Source organism: Neoarius graeffei, chromosome 28 (genome assembly GCF_027579695.1).
Source record: "Neoarius graeffei isolate fNeoGra1 chromosome 28, fNeoGra1.pri, whole genome shotgun sequence".
Lineage (NCBI taxonomy): Eukaryota > Metazoa > Chordata > Actinopteri > Siluriformes > Ariidae > Neoarius > Neoarius graeffei.
Window position 1 is genome coordinate 3252539 of NC_083596.1, and position 22937 is coordinate 3275475.

The following is a 22937-nucleotide window of genomic DNA, read 5'->3' on the forward strand; positions in this document are numbered from 1 at the left end:
ACAGTCCAAAGACATGCAGGTTAGGTTAACTGGTGACTCTAAATTGAGCGTAGGTGTGAATGTGAGTGTGAATGGTTGTCTGTGTCTATGTGTCAGCCCTGTGATGACCTGGCGACTTGTCCAGGGTGAACCCCGCCTTTCGCCCGTAGTCAGCTGGGATAGGCTCCAGCTCGCCTGCGACCCTGTAGAACAGGATAAAGCGGCTACAGATAATGAGATGAGATTAAAATACATTGCATATAATATTTAAAATGAAAACAGTAAATATCCATTGAATTATATATAAAATATAATATACATCCATTGAATTATATGTATAATAATTATATTATATTTGATTAATGTCTAATAAACTCTATATAGTAATAATTATCTTTTTTTGTTTAGTATGATGTCAGTGTTTCTGACGTCTCCGTTCACTCTCATGAATGGCTTTCCCCTCGCGTGCCCTCTAGCGACCATTTATTGCATCACAGGACAGTATTTCGAGTAGGAAGTGGGCGTGTCTTGCCATGGACCGGCTCGCGTGCGCGAGAGTTTTCTCTCTCAGCTGCTTCCGGAGCGGCGGCGGAGAAACTACACGCACAAAACAAAACAAAACCCGGAGCTCCGTCTATAAAGGTGAAGTTTTAATGTAATTAATCCCTAACAGCTTTGTTTTATGATTTATTTTAGTCCTGGCACTAATAACACTAGTTTAATTGAAAGAAGTTGGCGTTATATTAATCGTAAGCTGCTACATCCGGGTTACAGGTTACCATGACTACGTGCGTAGCGGCGTACTGGTGTATTAAATAAGATTACGTCGAAATTTTACGCCATCTGCGGTAACTATGGTAACGCTTTACGGGAGTACACGCTCTCGGCATGCTATCAAAGTAATATTTTTTTCTCCCCATAAAACAATCAGGATTAATTGTTTCGAGATATTTAATTAACTTAGGTTTGTTTATTTATTTATATGTTTAATTAAATGTTTATTATTAATCACGTGCATGTTTATTAATAAGCACATAAAAAGCACATAAAGCACAACTTTATTCATCACACGCTTGTGAAATTCCTCCCTGCATTTAACCCATCTGAAGCAGTGAACACACACTGAGCAATGAGCACACACACACACACACACACACCCAGAGCAGTGGGCAGCCATGCTAACAGCGCCCGGGGAGCAGTTGGGAGTTCGGTGCCTCGCTCAAGGGCACCTCAGCCCAAGGCCGTCCCATATTAACCTAACCGCATGTCTTTGGACTGTGGGGGAAACCGGAGCACCCGGAGGAAACCCACGCAGACACGGGGAGAACATGCAAACTCCACACAGAAAGGCCCTCGCCGGCCGCTGGGCTCGAACCCAGAACCTTCTTGCTGCAAGGCGACCGTGCTAACCACTACACCACCGTACCGCCCAGGGGTGCAGATCCGATTTCAGGATTGGGGGGGGCACAAAAGTGATTTTTTTTTTTTTTTTTGCCCGTATGCAACTCATACCATGCAACCATAAATCACAACTTCGTAGAGGCTCGCCACATCATTCAAAAAGTACTGCACAGGGAATCATTTGTGCTTACCTTTCTTGTTTATTTGTCCAGAGTCAGAATTATTATATTTGTCAAACATTATTTGTTCCACCATTTCTATCTAAAACGTGAAGAATGTGAAGTCTGAAAATACATTTGTTTGTACAATTTTGAATAATTTAGGGGATTTTTATTGGGGGGGACAATTCATGTTTTTCAGAAATTGGGGGGGGGGACATATCCCCCCCGTCCCCCCCGGGATCTGCACCCATGGTGCCGCCCAATGATTTAGCAAATAAATTATTTAATAAAACGTGAATAATTTCAATAAAAAAGAGGCATACAAATAATTAAAGTACCAGAACTGAGAAAGTATGTGTGTTGTTCTGCTTTTGCAAAATATCAGCAAAAGCAGAACACACACACATACCCCCCCCATACACACATTTTCAAGTGCATTTTTTATTTTTTTTAACCATTGCTTTAACTTGCATCCTGTAAACATTTGATCAGTGTATACGTAAGAATATATACAATATCGAACAATTACTTAAGAATTGCTAAGCCCGAGTCACGCATCTGGATCTTATCAGACTCTTTAGCGTGCCATGATCCAGCAGGAACTTTTACCAAGCAATCCAAACAGTGTAAGAAAAAAGAACACAGAGGCATCTTCCACGGTCATTGGTTAAAATGAGCCCCAGGAGATTTTCCCCCCTTTAACGCCGCCTCCTTTTCTGCCCTGCCAGGAAGCGTCAAGGCCGGACGGGTGTGATTAGCGCCTGAAATACAACCAAATGCACTCTCTCACACACACGCACAGTGCTGCTGGAACCCGGGCTGTCCTCAGGTGCCAGCTGATAGAGGGAGAAACTCCTGAATTGTACACTCCAGAACACCGCTGATCCGACACATGGAGACCTTCAACACTATTGTGGCTTTGCTGATGATCTTCAGCGCTGCTGCAGCTTCAGGTAACACCTCCGTTTCATACTGTTTCAGTCTGAAATGCAAGAATGCAAGTTTAATTTTTGCACTTCTTTAAAAAGAAATGGTTCCTCAAGGGTCCCTTGGGTGGTTGTCAACTTTACATGAAACTTTTTTTTTTAACAAAAGGGAAATCCTTCGGTACAGGTTTCCCCAAACGATTGAACTGAAGAACGATCGATGGTGCTTGATTGAACTTCTGCAGGGTCTCAGCGACCTTCTGGGTGTAGAATTGAGAACAGAATACTGATACGATAATAATGTTGAACAGATAAGAAATTAGCGCTTGAAAGATGTGGAATTTCTTTCTCAAACATCTATAATCTATAATTCAGGAGCATTCCTGTCCTGTTTCTGCACTTAGAATAAAACAGAGTGTAACTATGACTGGAGTGACACCTTTTTAATTCCCTGGAGATGCAGGTAACTCTTAGAAAAAAGTTCTTTAAGGGTTAATTTGATAATTCTCTTTGTTCTTAGCTTTCAAAGGTAGTTCTATTGATGTGGAACTGTAAGGGTTCTTCATGGATGCAGTATATGATCTGGGATTTTTACAATGAATTTATCTGATTGTGGTGTTAGACATGGCTTCATGAAAATGGTTTCTTTTGTGTGTGAATACAAATTCATTCATTCATTCATTCATTCATTCATTCATTCATACGTATTGGTTTTGGTTTCTCTTTCTGTTCACATATCTATTTATTTTGGGAAAATTCAAGCTCTATATTATTGATCTTCAACAACCACAAAAAAAAGGCAGAAAATAAATACAGATGATATTATTATTATTATTATTATTATTATTATTATTATTATTATTAACAATAATAAAACCTAAAATAACATAAATTAAAAATAAAATTAAAAAAACTTTTTTTTTGTTCACAAGAAATCTCTATATTCCCTGATTTGTCTGTATTTCTATACATTTTTATATATTTCTATATGTGTAGCTCCCTTCACTTTTGCCTTTGTCATGTTTCTGGCTTTTATTTTGAAAATCAAATGCTAAAATTAGCAACTTATGGAATGGTACACATTCCAGAATTGTAAATGTTTGTGTTGTGCACTGCGCACTGTGTCGTATCGTACACTGGTTTGAACACCTTAGTCTTAGCACACATTCCAGTTCATTTTAATCTTTTAAAATAACAATTGTGAAAGAAGTCGTTCAACGCAAACATGCTTTTGTCAATCTTCTGCTCCATGTGTGCTGTCCAACCTTTGAAGTTCAAATTAATGAATTTCGATCGTGAGTCCTGTTCTTAGACGTGAAGGCCACGTGAATCTATCACTTAAGGAAACTCTGTTCAATTTGGGGAAACCGTTGTTATTAATACCTCTGCTGGCTGAAAGAACCCTCTGTTCTTTCAACAGTGGGCATGCATCATGGTGTATTTATTCAAGTTCGGATTCTTGGTAACGAGCCAAATTGGGATATCGTTGTGTGCTTGGGAAAGAGCAACAAACCAACGTAAACATGTTGTGTTGTAGTCAATGAAACATGTGATGACATGAGCCACATCATGTTCATGATTATTGCCTGAGATTTCATCAACTTTTAACAACCTGGCAAAATAAACATCGACACAAGACACAGTGGTGTAATAAAACTGTGACTTGGTTTGCTTTAAACACACATCCCGAAGCGTTCCTCTCTCACCACAGCAGTTATCAGCAGCTGGAAACAGTCTTTATGTTACTGAGAAACCACAAAGCTTAAACGCCTCTGTTCTGAAGATGTCGTGAAAACGTAAAGTTACAGCTTTAATTCTGAGCGTTACAAAGCTCTGACACTGGAGACTCCTGAGAGAAATGCGACAGAAATGTGTCTTTAATGAAAAGCTCACCGCTTCGTTGATGTGGCGTGTCAGCCGTACAAAAGTCCCAGTGAGTTTAGCTGTAAAAACAATAACGTATTAGAACAACCACATTAATAATAAAAAAACAGCTGTTATAGGAAATGAATCAATACCCTCTGCTCTGACCAATCAGAATCCATCAACGCTGTGCTATAATGTTGCGTATACAGTTAGGTCCATATATATTTGGACACTGACACAAATTTTGTTTTTTTACCCGTTTACTGAAACATATTCAAGTTATAGTTACATAATGGACATGGACATAAGGTCCAGACTTTCAGCTTTCATTTGAGGGGATCCACATTAAAATTGGATGAAGGGTTTAGGAGTTTCAGCTCCTTAACATGTGCCACCCTGTTTTTAAAGGGACCAAAAGTAATTGGACAATTGACTCAAAAGCTATTTCATGGGCAGGTGTGGGCAGTTCCTTCGTTATGTCATTCTCAATTAAGCAGATAAAAGGCCTGGAGTTGATTTGAGGTGTGGTGCTTGCATTTGGAAGATTTTGCTGTGAAGAAAACATGCGGTCAAAGGAGCTCTCCATGCAGGTGAAACAAGCCATCCTTAAGCTGCGAAAACAGAAAAAACCCATCCGAGAAATTGCTACAATATTAGGAGTGGCAAAATCTACAGTTTGGTACATCCTGAGAAAGAAAGAAAGCACTGGTGAACTCATCAATGCAAAAAGACCTGGACGCCCACATAAGACAACAGTGGATGATCGCAGAATAATTTCCATGGTGAAGAGAAACCCCTTTACAACAGCCAACCAAGTGAACAACACTCTCCAGGAGGTAGGCGTATCAATATCCAAATCTACCATAAAGAGAAGACTACATGAAAGTAAATACAGAGGGTTCACTGCACGGTGCAAGCCATTCATAAGCCTCAAGAATAAAAAGGCTAGATTGGACTTTGCTAAAAAACATCCAAAAAAGCCAGCACAGTTCTGGAAGAACATTCTTTGGACAGATGAAACCAAGATCAACCTCTACCAGAATGATGGAAAGAAAAAAATATGGCTAAGGCGTGGTCCAGCTCATGATCCAAAGCATACCACATCATCTGTAAAACACGGCGGAGGCAGTGTGATGGCTTGGGCATGCATGGCTGTCAGTGGCACTGGGTCACTAGTGTTTATTGATGATGTGACACAGGACAGAAGCAGCCGGATGAATTCTGAGGTATTCAGAGACATACTGTGTGCTCAAATCCAGCCAAACTGATTGGTCGGCGTTTCATAATACAGATGGACAATGACCCAAAACAGAAAGCCAAAGCAACCCAGGAGTTTATTAAAGCAAAGAAGTGGAATATTCTTGAATGGCCAAGTCAGTCACCTGATCTCAACCCAATCGAGCATGCATTTCACTTGTTAAAGACTAAACTTCAGACAGAAAGGCCCACAAACAAACAGCAACTGAAAACTGCTGCAGTAAAGGCCTGGCAGAGCATTAAAAAGGAGGAAACACAGCGTCTGGTGATGTCCATGAGTTCAAGACTTCAGGCAGTCATTGCCAACAAAGGGTTTTCAACCAAGTATTAGAAATGAACATTTTATTTACAGTTATTTAATTTGTCCAATTACTTTTGAGCCCCTGAAATGAAGGGATTGTGTTTAAAAAATGCTTTAGTTCCTCACATTTTTATGCAATCATTTTATTCAACCCACTGAATTAAAGCTGAAAGTCTGAACTTCAACTGCATCTGAATTGTTTTGTTCAAAATTCATTGTGGTAATGTTCAGAACCAAAATTAGAAAAATGTTACCTCTGTCCAAATATTTATGGACCTAACTGTATGTTCACTAGGTTTGACTGGATTTGCTTGTATTTTGTATTAGTTTAGCATCGTGCACACTAAATTCGAAACCAACAGGTACATTCTGGGTTTCTGTGGTTAAAATAGTCATCGTGATTTATTTCAGATGTGTTTTCTGGGCAGGAAATGGCAGAGTAAAAGTACAGTGTTGGCTTTAACAAATCAGTGTAGACCTCAGCGTTATGAAGCATTTATGTCTGCTAATAAACGTTTGAGCTGATGAACATGTATAATGTGTATGTACATGGATGGTAGAAGGTGTTTGGGAGGTAATACAGAGTCGAGTGCAAAAGTTTGCACCCATTATGACGTTTAAATGAAGACAAAAAAATCTTAATTTTACATTTATCTATAAAACAAACATAATTAAAAATGGGTGTGTTCTTTGATAAAGCAGCAATCCAAAACATGAAAATTACATTCAGCTCTTGGATTATTTGTTTTTAGTAGATGTCTGGCATCCCATGATGCACTTGTTTGCCACCCAGTTGAGAAAATGTGTGTATAAGAGAAAAAGAAAGGTGTGTGTGTGTGTGAGAGAGAGAGAGAGAGAGGTAAAGGAAATAAACATGAAGAGAGATGAAGAAAAGCACAGCATGTATATTTGAACAGAAGTCTAGAGAGAGAGAGAGAGAGAGAGACAGAGAGAGAGAAAAGGAGCTGCAGTGGAGCCACAGGGAGCGATATCCTGAGGAAGAGCGCAGCGATCAGGGTGCCATTACATAACGACTGTAACGACAGTACCCAGCGGCCCAGCGGCGTCACTGGCTCGCTCCAGCCCCGCTGAGAAACAGACGGAAAAAATAGGCCGCCAGGGAAACAGACGGAGAGAGTCAGAGAGATGATGGACGTCTCCTCTGATGTTGGACGAAAAAAAAGCAAAATCAGAGAGAGAGAAAATCCCCCTCCTGTAGACAAATAAAGCACTTCCTTTCTTTCCAAATGAGCCTGGCCAAGTCTGAGACAAATGACCTCGTGCCCAATTGCCCTCAATTCCCCAGACAAAGTGCCCTTGCCCTTAAGTTTCAATACCACGCCTCCTAAATGACCACAAAGACCTGCACCTAAAGACAATAAACAAAAGTTCCCCAGTTCAGATATCCCACTGACCTAAATGCCCTGTTTAAATGTGCTTTACCCAAAAGCACCAAAGTACATGCCCTTGGAAACCAACCCCAGCCCAAACACCTCCACTCAATGACCCCAGTTCCATTTAACCAAATACCTCAGCCAAAATACAACTGCACCAATGTATGGTTCAGAGATCTTCAGCCTGAATGCCCTGATGTAAATGTCCTTGACCCAAGTGACCCATTGCCCCAGTTCTACTATCCCTAATGCTTCTGGAAACACCCCGGCCCAAATGCCTCCACTAAATACCCCATTAAACTTTAATGTCACCAAATGCCTCAGTGAAAATCCTACTTGCAAAATATTAAATGCCCCTTTCCAGATGTCCTTGGCCCAAAAGCCCCAAAATAAATGTTCTGCAAAATGCCTCCAGTCCAAAATGTCCCAACAGTGCTCTGCCCTCAGCCAAAAATACCTGTGTCACTGTGTCCTTTGGCAGGAAGACCTCAGCCAAAATGCCCCTGAGAAAATTGTCCCTGCCCCAAAAGGCCCAACTTCAACTGCTGGAAACATACTCCGATCTCCAATACCGCCACCACATACCCCATTTCCATATCACCAAACTCCTCAGTTGACCTGCAACTACCCTCCATTACCCTGACTCAAATATTCTTGCCTAAAAGTCTCTGGCAGAAATGCCCCAGCCTCAATGAGCCAAAAGCTCCAAGCTAAATGTCCCTTTTCAGATGTTCCTGGTCCAAACACCCCAAGCTTAAAGTTCTGGTCCAAATGGCACAATCAAAACATCTCTGTCCAGCTATCCCTGATCCAAATGCCCCAACATAAATTAACCATATCCAAATGTCCTTGGCTTTAGTACTCTGAATTAAATGCCTCTGGAAACATTTTTTCTGCAAAAATGTCGTTCACCAAAATGTTTCATGAATCAAATGCCCCACTCCAACCCAAATATCTCTGTAATGGTGAGTCATGTATTAACTTAACTTTAGAAAGCAGGGACAAAACAATAAGCTAATTTTAGCACAGTTGCATTAGCATATAGCATGGGGTTGTGTTTTTATTCCAGTGCCCAGCTGCCCCCGACAGACAGGGTGGCAGGGAGACCCAATGACGCGACCTCGTGTCGCTCCTGGAGTCTGATTTTTATCTCCAAATTGCAATTAACAATCCTTTCCCTCCAGACTCCACTCAACTGCCCATTCTTTCTTTCTGTTTTTTTCTCTCTTCACTTCAGCTCACTCAGTGTTTTTATTTTTTGGCCCTTTTCCTGTGTGTGACGCTTTTTTTTTCTTTCTTTTTTTTTTTTTACTCTGAGCTTTCTGTGTGGGCTGAGGGAATATTTTTGGATGACTGCAGCCAGGCATTCGGTCCGACATTCATAAGGAGCTCGGTGGAATTTTCCACTCCAGTCTAATTCCCATTCGATGCAACATGTTAACAAGACACTCGCATAAAAAAAGAGAGGAAGATCAAAACAGCACTTGTGGAGATGTGCTTAATTCCCTGAGCACTATTTCCTCATAAGCACTGCCTGATTTTAATTAGGCCTTTTCACCAGTGGAATTAAACTGCTTCAGCTCCACTGAACGAACATGCATTAGCGTATAACATCTGTCTGACCATCTTGTAAAAAAAAAAAAAATTAACCCAGTAGGTATCATATCTTAAAATTTCTCAACACTGATTTATCACGGTACACCATCATACATACCGATATATCATCTCGCTCCAAGCCAGACTTCCGAGAGCTGAATGGCTCATTAGCGCCAGGCTGAGATAAATCTCAGAGCCGCTGTTAGCACCAGAGCGGCGGCCGCCTGGACTGATAAGGATCGCCGCTCACTGGCTGAACCACTGTAGCCCTCATTCACTTTTTTTTTCTAAGGAAAGATATTACCACAAAGCTTGAGAACGTCTCTGAGAAAGTCTGTCGTCTCTTCTTTGGCACTCGGCCACCATTCTACAGCTTATAAACACAAAGAGACACTCAGTAGACACTCCAAATCAGTGTTTTATTTAAGATATTCATTATTCTTGAGAGTTTGGAGCACTGTGCAAAAGTCTGAGGCACATGGAAAGAAATGCTGTAGATCGAAAACAGCTTTAATAATGAAATGAAATGTTTCAACAGGAAACAAAATACTATAAACCGTAATCAGTAAGCCATAATAAATGAAACAAAGACAATGATTGGTGTGAGACGACCCTTTGCGAGTGCAGTTTTATGTGGAAATGAGCTGTAGGTTTTACTGAGCATCTTCCAGAACCAGCCACAGTTCTTCTGGACACTTTGACCGTCACACTCACTTCTTCATTTTACACCAAAACCCAGCAGCCTTCATTATGTTTTCTTTTTTAATCTGAAAAGTGCTCTCTTATGGAATATGCTGCTCAGATACAAATTTTTTTTTCTGTAACAGGTAATTTTGTGCTGGAAATAACCTGAACGTTTTGAACTCTAAAATGTTTTTGTAATGTTTTGACTTGATAATGTAGAAGTCATCAAATAGAAATATATAACAAAGTTTGTATGAAAAAAGGTGCCAAGACTTTTGCACAGTACTGTATGTAAGATCAGTTAGTGATATTTTGAGTCTAAACATACAGTAGACATACGGCATAGTTCACGTTTGACTGAGTTCAAAAGTATTGGCACTCCTCCAGTATTATTTGGTGAAGAAAAACAGTGTCGTTAAAGAAAGGTTTGCATGAATGGTGTTTGCATAACATTTCTTAGATTTCGCTCCATGGGCTTTTGAGAGATACGGCATTTGCTCTGTACAAAATTTTAACGTTTTTTCTTACTTTAGCAATTTAGTCTGTTTGTATTGTACTGTATGCAATCTTCCATCGCCATCGTACTGAACGGTGCCAATAATTTTGAGCTCTTTGTAAATACTGGCTTATAAAGGGTGCCATTGTTAAGTCATGAATTAAGTCAAGTTTAGCGCTTAAAGTATAGCGCTTTTAACAATCGACATTGTCGCAAAGCAGCTTCACAGAAAATTAGAAATCAATAACAAGGCTTGTATGAAAAAGGGTGCCAAGACTTTTGCACAGTACTGTATGTTAAAAAAAAGTTCCAAGTTTTCTGTAATCAGACTAATATAAATTTTGATATATTAAAATAAATTACTTACCTTGTGCAATACTGCTCTGTTTAATTGTACTTTATGTATATGAGATGCCATTAGGGTCAAAATTATTCGTTTACTTTTCGGTACGTTTACTCATAACTACTTTATTTGTGAACATTGTCAGACTATTCAAACATTCAACTCTTTACTTAAATATTCAAATGTGTAGAAGATTTTTTATGTTTTTGTATTCAACCCTTTTAATTCAATTCAATTCAATTCAATTCAATTCAATTCAATTCAACGCACCAGTCAGACTTATAACTATAATAATAACTCAGTAATAAATATCACTTTGATCATGAGTTCTAACATTTCATTTGGAGAAAACATTTCAGGCCCACTTTATTGAAACCCATATCAAGGAGATAAATGCAGGATTGGGGAGATTTACACATGAACGTTTATTATGCCATACTAAACTACTAGCTATAATCATCCCAGCTTTTTCAGCCTTGCATAAATATAATATATGCTCAACGGCCACTTTATTAGGAGCACCTTGACATCCACCTGCTGTTCTGTTTTATGCGGTTCTGTAATCAGCCGATCCCTCGACAGCAGCACGATGCATCAAATCACACAGATACAAATCAAGAGCTTCAGTTACTGTTCACAATGTTCAAACATCAGAATGGGAAAAACTGTGATCTCACAGTGAAGTGTGACTTTCTTTCTTTCTTTCACTGTGGTATGGGTGTTGGTTTGAGCCAGATGAGGATGAGGTTTGAGTATTTCAGAAACTGCTGATCTCCTCCTGGGGTTTTCACACACAACAGTCTGTAGAGTTTACACAGAATGGTGCGGAAAACAAAAAACAAACATTGAGTGAGTGAGCGACAGTTCTGTGGGTGGAAACAAACGCCTTGTTGATACGAGAGGGTCAGAGGGAAATGGACAGATTCGAGGTGGTTTGAGCTTTTTTTGCCAGGAAGAATATACGGTAACTACTCTTTACAACCGTGGTGAGCAGAAAAGCATCTCAGCATGCAACAGAGAGAGAAGAACACACTGGGTTCCATTCCTGCAGCCAAGAACAGGGATCTTAGAATCAACAACACGTTCCTATTAAAGTGGCCAGTGAGTGTGTATTTAAAATGTACAATAAGCTCAGTTTTCTGAACACTGACTATGGCATACTGTATGCTGTCCACGTACTCATCAAAATTACACACAATTTTGGATTAAATTGTGTGTAATTTAATTTTAATGTGACAAAATTATAATGTGCGTTTATATTAAATTGGATTATAACACACAGCTGATGAAGTCTTGAATCATTTTCTATCAGGTTTACAGTAATGTGCTTTTTTTAAAGATACGAGAGGATACAGTATGTTATGGTTTCTCTCGTAACAGGTCATTGATTGGGACGTCATTGTATGATGAATACGCCACATTTAAAAAGTGAAAGTGATGATACAGTGAAGTTTTAGATGAAGATGTTTATTTAAAAGGCGACGGAAGGAGTCTCCAGTGTCAGTGCTTTGTAACGGTCAGAGGTGAAGCTGTAACTTGTAACAGAGTTAGTGAGTTAACATTAATGTGACATGACAAGCTGCATTTTTTCTTTTATTAACTTTAAAGCGATTAACCAGAAAAATGTGAAATTGCACGCTTATGAATTATCATTATACGTTAACACAAGATGTTTGAGACGAAAAAAAATGAAGCGGACTCTCGCTTAAAAAACACGTTAAAGTTGTAACATCAGTTCGTTGGGCCATTTCCCCGGGCGTGGCCGTACTGGATTAGCCAGATACGGTGGATGGATGTATTTGGAGATGAAAACGACAGTGACGCTGCATGACGTAGGATTCCACACGTCTTCTTCATTCCGCCCTGGATCCGCCCTTGCGTGCAGCCAGAGCTATTATCACCATCCATTTTTTTCAAGCATTATTTTGTCTGTGTATTACATTTTAAGTAGTATAACTCTAGTGGTTTGTGAAGGATTAGTGTCTTCATCTCTATCTTCTCATCATTGTAGCTACCGGTATCACTGTTGCTAGCCTGTGTTTCTGTAGGTCTGTTTTTTGATGGACCTGCCCGTTTCCTCTCTCGTCGCGGCTCAAATTGGCAGCTTTTTAGACCCTGCTCTATAGAACTTTGCAATGCTATAAAGTCACCCTCATTACTGCTCCTACTATCTGACATTTTTCTGTTTATTGCCGTAGGCTAAAGAAACTTCGTAAGATTATCGCGGTCGTTGTAACGTGCTGCTAGTGCCACTCGACAATATTATAGTGGATGTCCAGCAGTAAACACGAATCACATGGTAAGGCTATCACAGGGTCAAGGATAGCCAGTTTACGGTTGGACATATTTTCGTACACCTCCGCTGTGCTTGTGGAAAATGACGTCACGCATGATAGTTACGGCGGCCTCCCTGGCAAAAAATAGTCCTGTCTATTTTCATCACTTTAGTGGTTATATCATTAAGAACAAATTCAACATACAGCTTTTTTTTTTTAAATAAAGGACAGACATAAAGACCTACTTTTAGCTCAGTTTTTTTATTTGCAAGACATTTCCTTTAAGAGAGAAAATGAGAGGGGCTGGTGAGGGAACGACTGCTTATATATCTGCTGTAATGTAACTGAGGACAGGAACTACGTCATTTCAGCGTTAAATGGTTGTAAAGGGTGAAGTGTATTTCATTTATCAATTAAAAATGCTAATCGTTGGCAATTTGTTGAAGTAGAAAAGAAATAAAACACTGTTCCTTTGTAACTCATTGACAATTACAGGATTTGAAGCTGATCAGCTGAGGTTCACATTAGTGAGTCTTCTTATCTGTAAATTTCCACAAAATTAGTTTCCCACCAAGCTGTATTTCATTTGCAAATTATCTGAATGATTTACAAATAAATTAGTTTGTATCCAGCTTAATCGATCCTTGGAGTTGTATCTCCAGTGCAAAACTTCAGGAGAAGTCTTCTAACACTGAAAATAAACATATCATTGTTAAAGGGCTACATCTGGAGTTATGGGGACATTGTGTACGTTCACTGTCCTGACTGTCCGGTCCCTGTGAGACAGCTCTTCTGCATCACTCAGAGGAGCCGATTTTCAGGACATGGCTGAGGTCAAACTGAGGATTTATCAAATACGCTTGAATCATTTCCCAGAGACTCTCACATAAATCTTCCTTTGGGTCAGAGTCATCAGTGGCGCTGCTGCAGCATTCTTCGCTTCTATAAGAAACATATGTTTGTGTGCAGCGACATCAGACTTGAATGATTAAGAGTGCGGGTGCTTCCATCTGCTCAGTGGAACAGGCTAACAGCCTCGGCTAAACGAATCCTTCCTCCACGAGACACACCGCTAATTAATGCAGCGAAGACGGACGAGCTCCCCGTGCCGCGTCGCGCCCCGCCACCACCACCAGCTCATCCTCATCCACTAATTCATTTGTAAATACTTAGCATTCTGTTCCCGCTGTTGTTCCTGATGATCCGTCATCGCTGTAAAAAGTCTGTGTATGCCATATGTCCCTGAATACGCATATGAGAAGAAAATTTTTGAGAAGCCTGTTTGTGTTATTGGTTAAACGAAATTACTGTTACCATCAATTTGAAATTGTTTGGCGAGAGAAACATGTTGCTGTTTATTAAATTAGATTAAAACACTGCAGTGTTGAATTGAATCCTGGAATTTTTCTAAAATGGCAGATCTGACAGGAGTTCAGCCGTAAACCCCTGATTTATATTAATGCACTTGTTTGTTTATGTTAAAACATGTTAGTAGAGACTATGGGCACTAACCTAGATAAAGGAGTCTACGTACATCAGGACTTGATCGGAAGGCAAATTCTTCAATCTTGGCAGACTCAAGTCCTCAGCCAAAACTCGGCAAGTTTGCATACGAGAGCTGCTGTATGCAGACGACTCTGCATTTGTCGCAACAGATTTGGACGACATGCAGGAAATCGTTGATCGCTTTGCCACAGCTCCAACCCTCTTTGGATTGAAAATCAATACCATGAAAACAGAACTCTTGTACCAACCCTGATCTGAGCCACAGGCAGTGTCAGACAACGTTGGTTTGGTCAGTGAAGTTTGGCCTCTTAGGAGTTCTGAGAGTTTCATCTACTTCGGCAGTGCAGTTGCCAACACAGACTCCTCAGACTTGGAGGTAGACTGCTGGATTCAAGCTGCCACCGAAGCTTTCGGTGCATTACAAAAGCAACTATGGTCTCGCCATGACATCAAGAGAACCACCAAGTTGAAGGTATACAACACCACAGTCTTACCATCTTTGCTTTACGCCACCGAATGCATGACGCTCTACTGTAAACATTTCAAGAAACTGACCAGGCTACAACTCGGACACCTGCGTCAAATCCTCAAAATAAGATGGCAGGGTGAGGTCCCTGATGTAGAAGTGCTCAGTCGAGCCAGTACAGTAAGCGTGGAAGCCTTGATCACAGCCTCCCAACTTCATTGGGCTGGACACAACTGGCGCATGCCTGACACGCGACTACCCAAAGCCGAATTCTACAGAGAACTGAGGCTTGGAAAGAGGAGACAACGAGGACAGAAACTGAGGTGCAAAGACGTTTTGAAAAGAAACATGAAGAATGCCATAATTATCGATCAGACGTGGGAAAGGGACGCCTTGGACAGAGCGCAACATGGTGAAGCATAGTTAAAAGCTCAGTGTCTGCAATTGAAGACAAGCATCAAAGGGAGTATACGAGCACTCACGAAACCAAACATTCCATAGCAGCTCAGCCAGGCTGTTCATGCCACCACTGCGGACGACTCTGCCACTCTGGTTTGGGCCTCTGTGCATCCAGTCATCATCGCTAGCGATGGACAGCCGCCGACGACATGATGGTTTCTATAGTAATGGCTCATTCAGAGGGACTCGTGCAGCGGATCGATAAGGTGAAGATTTCTCGAAAGAGATGTTCATTCAAGGTTTATGGAAGGAGTCTCCAGTGTCAGCGCTTTGTAACAAGCTTTCCACCTCAGGAAAGTCTTTTTTTTTTTAGAAAGGGTTTTTGCATCTTGCGATGTCTCTGTAATGTAACAATATTTATGGAAGGAGTCTCCAGTATCAGCATTTTTGTAACACACCGAGTTCAAGCTGTAACTGGAAATGTACTGACCTGTGAAGACGGAGGGCTTTGCACTTTGTAGCTTCTCAGTAACAAGGAAACAATGAAGTGAGGTGAAGTCTGGGAAGCTGTAAGTTCTTCATGAACTCGGAATTAAAAGTGGAACTAAAACTGTTTCATCAATATTTTCATTATTAAAAATCTTCTTTGTGTCATATATCATGCATGACTTCTCTGAAAAGGAATTTAATTTGATTTCCGTTTGTGCTCAGGAGGATCTATAAGTATCAGAAATATGTCTGAGGCTCAGGTTTTATCCATATTATCTCTGTTGCTAATTTTATATACATATATTAACATTTACTCCTGTATTACTATCAAATCTAAAGGCGTATTCTTGGTGAAGAGTGAGCAGTCACACTTCATTCAAACTGTTAGACTGATTATATGACTTGGGTCGGAATTTTTTGGAGTCGGGGTTAAAGGTCACGGGACAGCTCAGGTCTCTGTGCGCCTCTGATAAGAGCTTGTTTGTCTTCCTGTGGATGGTTAGGCCGGGGTCGGCGGCCATGGAAGTCCTGGGACAATAGGTGCATGGAGCAGAGGCAGGACGTTTTTTCGCTCCCTCCCTTGTTCACTTGGTCACTCCGACCCCCTTCACTTCACCTCTTTAGCCTTTTAAGCCTCCTTATATCCTCTTGAATATGAAGCATGCTGAAAGACATGGCAGGCTCCAATCTACAAGCACTTACAACTCGCAGGGAAGAAAGGGACGTCTTTTCAAATAATCCCACAAGGCCATGTGACACCTGAAGTGTTAAAATCAAATAATGTGAATCACGACGCGACCTCTAGCTCAATCCCATGTTATAGTTGATGTACGAGTTTACAGATTCACCTCCGTACCTCTTTTACATCTAAAATATTCAAAGCGACATCCATTAAATGTTGATGTAACATTTATGGGAGGAGTCTCCAGCATCGGCGCTTTAACAGTCTGAGGTAAAGCTGTAACTTTCTGACATGTCCAGACCAGATGAGTTTACGCTTCTTTGCAGTTTCTCAGCCACATGACAAGCTGCCTTTTTAGTCTTCTTAACTTCAAGAGGCTTTTGAGGGAACGATGGTTTATCGCTGCTATAACGTGCGTTCCACAGCATTAAACGGATAAAATGTATGACGTGTCTTTGTTAAATAAATACATAATCTTTGGGAAATTGCTGTGGTGCAAGAAGAGGAAAACACTAAAACATGGAAAATATCGGAAAATAATTAAATTAACAGTTGGTGGTAAATCTGCTTCATCACACCACCTTGTTCTTGATTATTTTCCACAAAGAGCATGACATGACGGTGTTTTACTCCTTACTCAGGTCCCACCAAACAGGCAGTGAGGCCAAATCCCAAATAAATAACTTTCTATTCACTATTTATATGCTCTATAATCTATAGTCTATAATCTATACTCTATACACACTATAGTCTATATACGTTATATTCTGGACACAATACATATTCTATGCTCTATACACACTACACTCTATACATTCTATCCTCGCACCTATACTCATACACACTATACACACAATATTCTATACATTCTGTACTCTAAACATGCTATACTCTATACACAATACATTCTGTACACTCTATACAGTATACTCCACACCCTATATGCTACATTCCATGCAATATATATACAGTACCAGTCAAAAGTTTGGAAACACCTTCAAATTCAATGTTTTTTCTTTATTTTAATTAACTAAGACACTTTGTGTCTTAAAGTAATGACTGACTGTTATTTCTCTTTACTTAGTTGAGTGGTTCTTGACATAATATGGATTACTACAGTTGTCGAACAGGGCTATTTACTGTATTTTTATTATTTACTCTTTACTGGTTGATGGTGTCAAATGGATTAAGAAGGCAAGAAATTCCATTTTTGACAAGACACACCTGTTAATTGAGAAGCGTTCCAGGTGACTCCCTCATGAAGCTGGTTCAGATAATGCCGATAGTGTGCAAAGCTGTTATCAAGGTAAATAGTGACGACTTTGAAGAACCTAAACGATGAAACATGTTTTTTTAACACTTTTTTGTTTACCATATAATTCCATATGTTCCATATGTTATTTCATAGTTTTGATGAGTTCAGTATTGTTCTACAATGTAGGAAAAAAAAAACATATATATATATATATATATATATATATATATATATATATGCTATACTCTGTACACACTATACCCTGTACACTATATTTACTTCACACTCTATATGCTACATTCCATACACCTGACTCTATGTATGCTATATGCTAGACTCTATATGGTATACTCTATACATACTATACTCTATACACTGAACTCTATACACACACTATACTTTATACACCCTATACTGTATACACAATACTCTATACATTCTATACTCTATACATGTGGTACTCCACACCCTATATGGTACATTCCATGCACTCATGTATATGCTAAACTCTGTACACACTATACCCTGTACACTATACTCTATACATGCTACAGTTAGGTCCATAAATATTTGGACAGAGGTAACATTTTTCTAATTTTGGTTCTGTACATTACCACAATGAATTTTGAACAAAACAATTCAGATGCAGTTGAAGTTCAGACTTTCAGCTTTAATTCAGTGGGTTGAATAAAATGATTGCATAAAAATGTGAGGAACTAAAGCATTTTTTAAACACAATCCCTTCATTTCAGGGGCTCAAAAGTAATTGGACAAATTAAATAACTGTAAATAAAATGTTCATTTCGAATACTTGGTTGAAAACCCTTTGTTGGCAATGACTGCCTGAAGTCTTGAACTCATGGACATCACCAGACGCCGTGTTTCCTCCTTTTTAATGCTCTGCCAGGCCTTTACTGCAGCGGTTTTCAGTTGCTGTTTGTTTGAGGGCCTTTCTGTCTGAAGTTTAGTCTTTAACAAGTGAAATGCACGCTCAATTGGGTTGAGATCAGGTGACTTACTTTCAAGAATATTCCACTTCTTTGCTTTAATAAACTCCTGGGTTGCTTTGGCTTTATGTTTTGGGTCATTGTCCATCTGTATTATGAAACGCCGACCAATCAGTTTGGCTGGATTTGAGCACACAGTATGTCTCTGAATACCTCAGAATTCATCTGGCTGCTTCTGTCCTGTGTCACATCATCAATAAACACTCGTGACCCAGTGCCACTGGCAGCCATGCATGCCCAAGCCATCACACTGCCTCCGCCATGTTTTACAGATGATGTGGTATGCTTTGGATCATGAGCTGTGCCACGCCTTCGCCATACTTTTTTCTTGCCATCATTCTGGTAGAGGTTGATCTTGGTTTCATCTGTCCAAAGAATGTTCTTCCAGAACTGTGCTGGCTTTTTTAGATGTTTTTTAGCAAAGTCCAATCTAGCCTTTTTATTCTTGAGGCTTATGAGTGGCTTGCACCGTGCAGTGAACCCTCTGTATTTACTTTCATGCAGTCTTCTCTTTATGGTAGATTTGGATATTGATACGTCTACCTCCTGGAGAGTGTTGTTCACTTGATTGGCTGTTGTGAAGGGGTTTCTCTTCACCATGGAAATTATTCTGCGATCATCCACCACTGTTGTCTTCTGTGAGCTTCCAGGTCTTTTTGCATTGATGAGTTCACCAGTGCTTTCTTTCTTTCTTTCTCAGGATGTACCAAATTGTAGATTTTGGCACTCCTAATATTGTAGCAATTTCTCGAATGGGTTTTTTCTGTTTTCGCAGCTTAAGGATGGCTTGTTTCACCTGCATGGAGAGCTCCTTTGACTACATGTTTTCTTCACAGCAAAATCTTCCAAATGCAAGCACCACACCTCAAATCAACTCCAGGCCTTTTATCTGCTTAATTGAGAATAACATAATGAAGGAATTTCCCGCACCTGCCCATGAAATAGCCTTTGAGTCAATTGTCCAGTTACTTTTGGTCCCTTTAAAAACAGGGTGGCACATGTTAAGGAGCTGAAACTCCTAAACCCTTCATCCAATTTTAATGTGGATCCCCTCAAATGAAAGCTGAAAGTCTGGACTTTATGTCCATGTCCATTATATAACTATAACTTGAATATGTTTCAGTAAACAGGTAAAAAAAACCCAAAATTTGTGTCAGTGTCCAAATATATATGGACCTAACCGTATATCCTGTACATTATACTTACTCCACACTCTGTATGCTACATTCCATACACTTGATTCTATATATGCTGCACTCTATATGGTATACTCTATTCATGCTATACTTTATACACACTATACTTCACACTCTGTACTTTACATTCCTTGCTCTATACACACTATACCCTGTACACTATACTCTATACATGCTATACCATGTATACTATACTTACTTCACACTCTATATGCTATATTCCATACACTTTACTCTATATATGCTATATGCTGCACTCTATAGGGTATACTCTATATACACTCTACATTCCACACTCTGTACTTTACATTCCTTGCATTATACTCTATACACACTATATTCTATACACGCTATTTTTCTTTAGACTATACTCTGTAATCCATGCACTATGCTTTTTTCGCTACACTCTACATGCTGCTCTCTATATGCGACACACTACACTCTAAATGCTATACTCTACACTCTATATGCTACTCTACATACAGTAGGTGTTATTCTGTCTGCTAAACTCAGTACTCTGTACTCTAGATGTAGAACATAATTGCCCTGTTCCAAATTAAAACCCTTTTAAAAAGGGGAAGAACCCTTAACTACATGAAAAACCCCTAAATGACCCTTTTGTAAGCACAGCTCTTTGTAGCGGACACATTTTTGGATTTCTTCAACTTTTTGGAGCGGTGTGGATCACCACTCATGGAGCAACTCATGGGTTTCCTGAAGGCATGTAAACGTTAGGAATTTACTCTGTGTCACTCTGGCTCGATGGTGTATAACTAATAAAACTTATCATCAGTAAACCAGAGCGTGGGCCAGAACACTCACGGACACAAGCCGCGCGAATTGATGAATGTACTGCACAGATAATTAGGCCTGAGCGTATGCGTCCATCGTAGCAGCTCGGGGAGCTCATTACAGAAAACTCCTCTCTGCTCCTGAAACCCTCCTCCAGTAATAAGCGTGTGAGAAACTCTGCGACCATGTGATCATATCGGTGATAAATCCTGGAGCTCCACACCTGCTGTAGACGCACAGTGAAATGCAAATAATAGGAAACAATAGCCGAGCGCCACGTTTGAGGAGTGGCTCCGACTTTCTGACGAGACTCAATAAAGGAAGTCGCCGTTTCCAGGATGTAGACATTCGCTGCCAGATCAGGACGAGTTCTTTGAGGGTTTATTTTTTGTTCCTTGTTTTTCTGCTGACTGGAGGCCTGCAGTATCTCAGCGAAGTGAACTCGCAAAACAAGAAACGATTCTGCTCGATGCGGATTTTTTGCTTTCCGTTTTGCAGCCACAGATTGTGGGATCAGACTGAGATACTTCATCGTAACCACACTTCTACTAAAACTAATTCTGCGAATATTACTGTAGCCTATAAAAATTTGATAAGTGGACGATTTAATACGTTATATAAATAAGTAAGGAATAAACCGCTGCGTTGCGCTGAACACTCAAGAAGCGGTGTTACTGTTTCCACCCTGAGTTGTATTTATTTATATTAAAAATGATTTATTTACTAAATACTCAAACTTCAGCAATGCTGAAAACAGTCATTTTAAAAGCACAGTGGGATGGAATTTATCACACTGTGCACCCCCGGTGTGTGTGTCCAGCATTTAGCAATCCTTTCATGACTAACTCCCTCTGTTCATCCCCTTTGCCAGTAAACAGGACTCCCTTATGAGTGTGTTTTGACTCACAGTGAGGTCTCGGGGTCGAGCAGGAAACTAACACACTGTCTCTCTCACACACACACACCAAGGAAAAAGTGCAAAGCATAGAAATGCCTCATAAAGTGCTCACGATGTACAGCGACAGCTATCATTTTATCTGCCAACTCTCACAATGAGAAATGACACAACACACACTCCCATTACTCCCTGCTGAACCCACGAGCGAACTGAAATCCATCCTCAGCCTCGAGGCGCCGTTTGCATGGGAAAGAGTCGTTGGAGCTACTGATAAAGTAGATTCTACCTCATTTAACACAGAAACGTTTAGCAGAGGCGTTTAGTGACATCGGCATTTCCGGGGGTCAGGTTCATCGGTCAGCGTGAACGCAGCTCCGCGCCTGATTTTGGTGACTGATAGATGTGACCGAGTGGAGACTCCCACAGCGGAGGCTGAGATAAATCTCTTCACTGTCACAAGCCGTTGACTTTTACACAGGAATGAGGCTTGGTGTTAGCGTTAAAGGCAGCTTTGAGAGCTCTAAACCCTGCTGTAGTACATCCACTTCATTAGAACGTGTCGAGGTTTAGGTCTGGAAAAAACGGATAACTGTTAGCAGGCCATGACGAGCTCATCTTCTAAACATGGCACTTCCTGTCATCCTCGCAAACGTGCCGGCTTCCTGTTCCTTCTCTGGCTGCTCCTGGAAAAAAGTGACTTGGTTTGTACTTCAGCTTCAGTAGTTTGTGAACAAGCGTCCCTGTCGCTATCTGCCTGAACGCCACTCGGGGCAGAGAAGAAGAAGAAGAAGAAGAAGACGACCAACAGGACTCACTTCAGGGTTCTGAATCGCACACACTGTGTATTAAAGTTGATCAGATAGAGGACAGTTTTCAGATTTTCTTTTCCACAGAAAAAGATGTAAATATTAAAAACGAATATTTAATAAGCCCCACCCACTGTCTGTAAATTGCAGCTTTTTAATTTGCCCTAGATAGTTAGTGTAGTTTTATTGCTTTATCTAAATAACATATGGCTGTGTGGATTTGATGGGAGGAGCTGCAGCTCGACCGTTCTCTGAAAACGCAAACAAGGACCCCTGACACTTGCGGTACGCAACCGGACACACCTCCTCGTTTCAGCCAATCAGTGTTCACCTAAAAGTCCTGTAGATAAACACAGCATGACTCTGCACACCACGCTTACCCATAAACCCTTTCTCTGAGTTCTTACACAAATACACCTCAGTGTACGAGTATAAATCGACCTTTAGTTGGGTTTTTATTTTATTTTTTTGCTAATCACTTTCTCAGAATCTATAATTTGACCCACATTGTGAAAATCCTCTTGGAACTAATCTACTGATCATTTTCTTCACTCTTTAAAAACAAAACAAAAAAAATAACCCCTTTTTAAAAAAACAAAACATCTCATCTCATTATCTGTAGCCGCTTTATCCTGTTCTACAGGGTCGCAGGCGAGCTGGAGCCTATCCCAGCTGACTACGGGTGAAAGGCGGGGTACACCTTGGACAAGTCGCCAGGTCATCACAGGGCTGACACATAGACACAGACAACCATTCACACT

At 40.3% G+C, this 22937-nt stretch overlaps 1 protein-coding gene across 2 annotated transcripts in view; it reads left to right on the forward strand.

The window, feature by feature from the left end:
- The first annotated feature begins 590 nt into the window (after positions 1 to 590).
- The window catches only part of eng (endoglin), an 81077-nt gene continuing 58730 nt past the window's right edge, over positions 591 to 22937 (forward strand). The window contains exons 1-2 of one of the 2 annotated variants that reach the window (XR_009651916.1): positions 591 to 621; positions 2270 to 2494. Coding sequence is in view for 1 of the 2 variants with exons in the window: in XM_060913432.1 (XP_060769415.1) it covers positions 2434 to 2494 (61 nt within the window). In the remaining variant the exon portion in view is untranslated. The remainder of the gene's footprint in view (positions 622 to 2269; positions 2495 to 22937) is intronic. The other variant, XM_060913432.1, reaches the window with a different exon arrangement.